The 6185-nt window shown below is 44.8% G+C and overlaps 1 protein-coding gene across 1 annotated transcript; it reads left to right on the forward strand.

The window, feature by feature from the left end:
* Nucleotides 1-1763: 1763 nt before the first annotated feature.
* On the forward strand, nucleotides 1764-5151 carry LOC130114845 (proliferating cell nuclear antigen). The gene is made up of 6 exons (XM_056282746.1): nucleotides 1764-2181; nucleotides 3231-3328; nucleotides 3488-3555; nucleotides 3681-3875; nucleotides 4104-4227; nucleotides 4367-5151. Exons 1-6 carry the CDS (start codon nucleotides 1961-1963, stop codon nucleotides 4441-4443), a joined length of 783 nt encoding a protein of 260 aa, XP_056138721.1. The 5' UTR covers nucleotides 1764-1960; the 3' UTR covers nucleotides 4444-5151.
* Nucleotides 5152-6185: the final 1034 nt, after the last annotated feature.

Raw genomic sequence — 6185 nt, forward strand, 5'->3', positions numbered from 1 at the left:
ATTTTAGAAGTGGAATAGTTATCATTGATTGTATATCAAAGCGTCAGAGAGACAGAGCCCTTAAGATCAAGGTATTTAGAAGGTACCTCTGTGTGACTTGCTTCCCACTCGGATTAAGAGCCAAGAAGAAGGGAGTGATGAGTGGCGGGCCACTGTCAGTAGAGGCTGAGTCATTTCGGGATGTTGCAGGTGTGTGAGAGGCAAGAAGAATGACTAGATTCTGTGAAGGGAGGAAGGAGGACAGTAAGTCTGTCTGTTTGACTTTGGAATGGGAATTGCCTGAAAGAGTGTGCCTTGAATATGTGAGTTGGAGGGTGAGGCCATATGAGAGAGTTCCTCTCAGTTGTTTTGTTGGCAAGAATATAGGCATGTTGCAACTGTACTATGTAATGGAGTCAGAGGATGTGGGAGATGTGGGATTGTGGGAAGGATAACTCCAATGTGGACGACTGTAAAGTTGAGAATGCACAAGCAAGGTGCCTGCACTGCAAGTGACATAATGATACAGGCTCAGCACAGTGTCCAAAACGAATTAGGGAAAATAAAGCGAATAAGATGAGAGCAGAGAAGGAATTGCTGTATGCTGAAGCTGCTAGGTGAATGGAGAGAAACAAAAATGATGCCAGACAAGAAGCTAAGGAGAAGAATGAAGGAAGCATGCTGAGTTTTGCTGTTGTAAGGACCAGATTAAATTTTTGGCAATGTGCATTAACTGTACTACAGGAAAAGGGAAAAAAAATCTTAGAGAAGTGACTTAATTGTAGATGCAGCAAGGATATTTCTGGGTGTTGTGGAAGTTTCTGGAGAAGGTGTGCAGAAGCTTCTGAGAGAGGTGTTTAGTCCCTCTCAGAAACCTGCAAAATAATTAGTTTAATTGAGAAGATATGAGTGCATATTCTTTGCAGTATGCATTTGCGCATGAACTCTTGTTCAAGTTGAGATCACCGTTGTACCTTTTGCTCCTGCCATCACCTTTTTTTAAGTAATCTATTTGGTGAATGATAAGTCTCTCCTCATATTGTTCTCAAGTTGTCAGTTCTTACAGACATGTTAAACTAAATTTGAGTCTTTTTTTGTCATTATCAATAGACAAATGTATCACATTGTTATTTTTGATAAAACAAATGAAGCGGAAGTAGTGCCTTCAAATTGGATCAACGAAGAAGAATGTATGCGGCTGCCAAACAACATGGATGTTGTCAAGGCCACAAAAAGTAAAGAACAACATGGAGAAGGATGGAAACCAGACCGGGTCGGCGTTATGGTCACATCACGTCAAGTCCTCCAATTTGGTGGATTCTGTTACACCTTACACGTTACATGTACGTTACATGTGTCCTCTGTGTGGAGTTTGCATGCTCTCCCCGTGTCTGCGTGGGTTTCCTCCGGGTGCTCCGGTTTCCTCCCACAGTCCAAAGACATGTAGGTCAGGTGACTCGGCCGTTCTAAATTGTCCCTCGGTGTGAGTGTGTGGGGGGGGGGTTGCTGCCATGGGTGGGGGGGGGCTGCCCTGTGATGGTCTGGCAGCCTGTCCAGGGTGTCTCTCCACCTGCCGCCCAGTGACTGCCGGGAAAGGCTCCAGCATCCCCGCGACCGTGAGTAGGGATAAGCGGTTTGGATAATGAATGAAAATATGAGGGTTTTTTTTTTAACAGATATATTTTGGTCCACTCTCCATTCCAGCTGGTGGCGGTAATGAGCCAAATCGTTGTTTGCCAACCGCTAATAAACCTAAAAGACGAAGAAGAAGACGACGACGACTCCATTAAAACTTCGCGTTGGCGCGCTCTCGCAGTACTCCGCTTCCTGTAAACAGCGTCGGGCGTCCCGTTTCGGCCGCACCGCGATTCGGACCAAAACCTTTAGCTCTGACCTGCTGCACAAGCCTCTAACGGGATCCCGCAACGCCTAGATTTTCTTTTTCTTTCCTCTCTCAAAACGATTATTTGAACCCGACGTCATGTTTGAGGCTCGCTTGATCCAGGGCTCCATCTTGAAGAAAGTGCTGGAGGCTTTGAAAGACCTGATCACAGAAGCGTGTTGGGACGTCAGCTCGTCCAGCATCTCCCTGCAGAGCATGGACTCCTCTCACGTGGCTCTGGTGCAGCTCACGCTCCGCAGCGATGGGTTCGACTCCTACCGCTGCGACAGAAACCTGGCTATGGGAATTAACCTCGGCAGGTGAGGAATACGCCGGTTGCGTGTAGGTATCGGGGACATGGTTTTCTCTTGTCAACCGCGTGTGAGTCGAGGTGAGGGTCGGTCGTTAAAACGGACTGTGATCTAAAGCAGTTCGTATGTGTGACCCGGCTCGGCGGACGAGCCGGCCTGGTTGTTGCAGCTAAACCTGGCTAGGATAAGGCGTCATCTCTACCGTGGGCTTGCTGTCAGATTCAGCTGACGCAACTTATTTGTTGGGCGTCAGCGAGTGAAAAGACGCATATTGGGGTGGGGGTGCACTTTTGTGTAAATACTTGCTCCGCTGTTGGTCTTATCTCGTATCTCACCGGCTTTAGAGTAAGAGAGTGGCAGCGGAAAGCCGACAGGTGGCCCGGTTGCCCAGACGTGATGTCTACCCTTCGATGTCTGACGTTTCGCAGACCAAGCCCTGAAGTTAGTTTGGTGCCGTTTAAGATCGATGTACGTCAGGCTAACAAATGGTCGTGTTACTCACATAGATTAACGTGTAACATCGAATATCATAAGATGTGCCGCTGCGATAGCTGCTCCTTTATCGCGCGTGGCGCGCTTTTATGAAATTACCCAGTGACGTCATTTGAGCGCCAGATTCGCTGGCGGGAAATATTCAACCCGGGAACTTTTACTTCCGCTGCTACTTAACGGCGCTCATAATGTACCCGCTCGGGATGTTTTGGGTGGCTTGATAAATCTGATCTCGCAGCCCAAACCAAAGGAGAAAATATGAACTTTATCTTGTTAATAAGAACTGTATCTTGTTTTTGGGAGTGCTGTATTCAACCAAGGGCTATCATGAAATTAAAGTTGGTCTTGTAAATGTTTATAGTGTAACGTGCATAGAAAAGAAGACACGCTGGCCGCTTTGGTCGAGCGGTTAGCGATGTGTCCTGCGGTGCGGGCGAAATGGGTTCGCTTCCCGGCCGCGTCACTTCCTGTGGTTACGTTGTCCCCCGAATTCGCAACAATACTTATAGCTTGCATATTCTACCTGCTATCTGTAATCATTTGATTTTTTTTTCTCTCCCACACAGTATGTCAAAAATCTTGAAATGTGCAGGGAACGAAGATATCATCACCCTCAGAGCAGAGGACAATGCAGATACACTTACCCTTGTGTTTGAGACAGTCAGTGAGTCATGTTTGTTATTTATAAAAGTTAATTGTTGAATTGTTTTACTTAGAGGAATCACAACATGGGAGGGGGGGCACGGCGTCAAGTCACAACTGGACTCATGCTGACGTTTTTTTAAAACTGGGTCTAGATGATGATCATCTGTTTTTATTTTAGACCAGGAGAAAGTCTCGGACTATGAGATGAAGCTGATGGACCTAGATGTGGAGCAGCTTGGAATCCCAGTAAGAATTTGTCAAACCAATCTAATGATCAGTCACATTTGTGCATTGCCTACATATTTTTTCACCGATGCTAATGGCTCCACATTGCTTCACAATGCTCAAATTGCCCATCTCTGCCCTTCCAGGAGCAGGAATACAGTTGTGTGGTGAAGATGCCCTCACGGGAGTTTGCCCGAATCTGCCGTGACCTGTCCCAGATCAGTGACGCAGTCATGATATCCTGTGCCAAAGACGGAGTCAAGTTCTCTGCCAGTGGAGAGCTGGGCACTGGGAACATCAAGCTGTCCCAGACCAGCAATGTGGACAAGGAAGATGAAGCAGTGAGTCTAAACTTGATATAAAACAGACCACTTTAGTTTTTACTGTTCCTTGGGGCCATCAAGTGATATACAGAATTTATTACCAAAGCAAGCAGTTCAAAATTGGTGAAGTGTGTCGTAGGAGTTTGTTTGGGGGGGGGGAGACGCATACTCGTTGCCACTATCAACATGGTCTCCACTGCTGTGCTCCAAGGATGTCACAAATTCATTGTCTTCCTTGATCTCCAGGTGACCATTGAGATGAATGAGCCTGCCCAGCTGATATTTTCCCTCAACTACCTGAACCTCTTCACTAAGGCCACAGCACTGTCAGAGGCTGTCACCCTCAGCATGTCTGCAGATATCCCCCTTGGTAAGGGCAGCTGTTCCACTTGTGCTGACAAATGCTAATAAGAGAAACCCGATCCACATAGTCACACATTTAATTTTAACTTGCCCATATGTAGAGATTCTGCATTTATATTTTACCTATTTTTCTTTGTAATTTACAGTGGTGGAGTACAAGATTGCTGACATGGGGCATGTTAGATACTACCTTGCACCCAAGATTGATGAAGAGGCTTCATAAACGCGGAACAACCCAAAAGGGAATGCTGAAAAGAGCGTGCAATGGGTATTCCATCCACTGAAAAAAGCGCTGAAGTGAATCGGAATACTTAATTCATCCCTGAGGGGAAATTCTGCACATTCTGGGCAGTTTACTCTCTTTGACATCTGTTGAGTCTTGTCTGTCTATGTACAAATGTTTTGTAGGAGCCATTGGAAGGTCTCTACTTGTATAGCTAGCACAAAATTTTTATTTTAACAGGTTCTGAGATTTTTATTTATCAGAGTACTTGTTTTAGACAATTTGTCAACTGTTGTCCTATTATGCAATATTCAGAGCGAGGTTCTGTAAAACCTGTGGCCACTATCCCAAGTGGAAAGAGCCGCCCCCCCATCTCTGTTCTAGGGTAGCTGAGCTTCAAACATACTTGTAAATATGCATCTGTAAATACTTGTCTTTGTCCCATGGTTTCAGCCAGCCTCATTTTATTTTTTATTCACCTGTTCAATTCCCAGATACGTGGTTGAAATTGTTTCCAAAATTTCCAACAATTGTGTATTCTTCAATGGTGTATAGTAACTATATTTCCCCAGCATTACACTGTAGGGTAATGGTTCTCAAAACTTTTTTGGCTGCTGTACCCCCTCCCCTCTTAGATTTTTGTTCAACAAGTACCCCCTTGGCCAACCCAAAACTTTTAGAAAAAATGAATAAATAAATAATATGCAATGTTATTGTTTTTATTTTTTATAATATATTTATTGTGAACAGTAACAACTATTTCAGACAGCATGTACATTAAAGTAATCCCATTGAAGGAAAAAATAACATACCACAGCCACACACAATTTATTTACATCAATATCATCTGTTAGTTGGAACAATAAGCACAGCCCATCAGTAACATTTCAACAACTGATATACCACAGTGTACCTTTTTCCCTCCAGCCCACCCCCTCCCTATCCAAATACCTATTTCCCATGTATTCCCACATTACACACACACACAGTTTGAGATATTTTTGTCACCTTCATTTAACCAGGTAAGCCAATTGAGGAAGAGTCGCACAAATATAGATTTACTTACAATTTAGTGAGACGTGGGCTTGTACTTCACTGATGAGTTTTGTCATTCTGGGTGGCAGAGAGGCAACTGCAGTGATTAAGGTGTTTTCCAGACAGTCTGTTTCTTTGTTTTTATCTGTCGTAGAAAATGATGTTTCACACAGATAGGTGGATCCAAATGGGAGCAACTGTTCCAAGGCTTTCTTTCCTAGCTCTGGGTGTTCCTTCTTCACACACACCCAAAACTGTGAGAGTACATCCCTCGAACATCATCTGTAGACCACAGTCACATAAAACATCCTAGATGTTTTCTTGCAGACTGGCAGGAAGCTTGCTTCTGTTGCTTTCAGACAAGAGAGAAATTGATTTCTCGCCCAGTCCAGCTGTGCAGAGCTCTTCTCAATGTCAGGGGAAGTAGGAATTGAAATCAGAAGTCAAGTTGGCCAAGTGTCCCTCTATTATTGACGTCACCGGTGCTCTCCACATCCTCATTGGAGAGGAAAGCGTCTACCCCAGGAAAGCAGGTGAGATCCCCCCCCTGCACATGAACTTTTCCACAGCTCTGCTTTCTTGAGAAAACCCCCCACCTTGTCATACAGGTTCAGAATGGTAAGTGTCCTTGCCTTGCAGACACACATTAAGTTCATTCAGCTTTGTGAATATATCTGAAAGACACGCTAACTTTGCAAGCCAGTCGG

The sequence above is a fragment of the Lampris incognitus genome, chromosome 1, assembly GCF_029633865.1.
Source record: "Lampris incognitus isolate fLamInc1 chromosome 1, fLamInc1.hap2, whole genome shotgun sequence".
Taxonomy (NCBI): domain Eukaryota; kingdom Metazoa; phylum Chordata; class Actinopteri; order Lampriformes; family Lampridae; genus Lampris; species Lampris incognitus.

Excerpts from the sequence above, each read along its gene's own strand:
- LOC130114845 (XM_056282746.1), top strand. The coding sequence starts at position 1,961 with ATGTTTGAGGCTCGCTTGATCCAGGGCTCCATCTTGAAGAAAGTGCTG. Across the intron at positions 2,182-3,230 it reads ATGGGAATTAACCTCGGCAG|TATGTCAAAAATCTTGAAAT; the intron begins GTGAGGAATACG and ends TCTCCCACACAG. Across the intron at positions 4,228-4,366 it reads GTCTGCAGATATCCCCCTTG|TGGTGGAGTACAAGATTGCT; the intron begins GTAAGGGCAGCT and ends TGTAATTTACAG.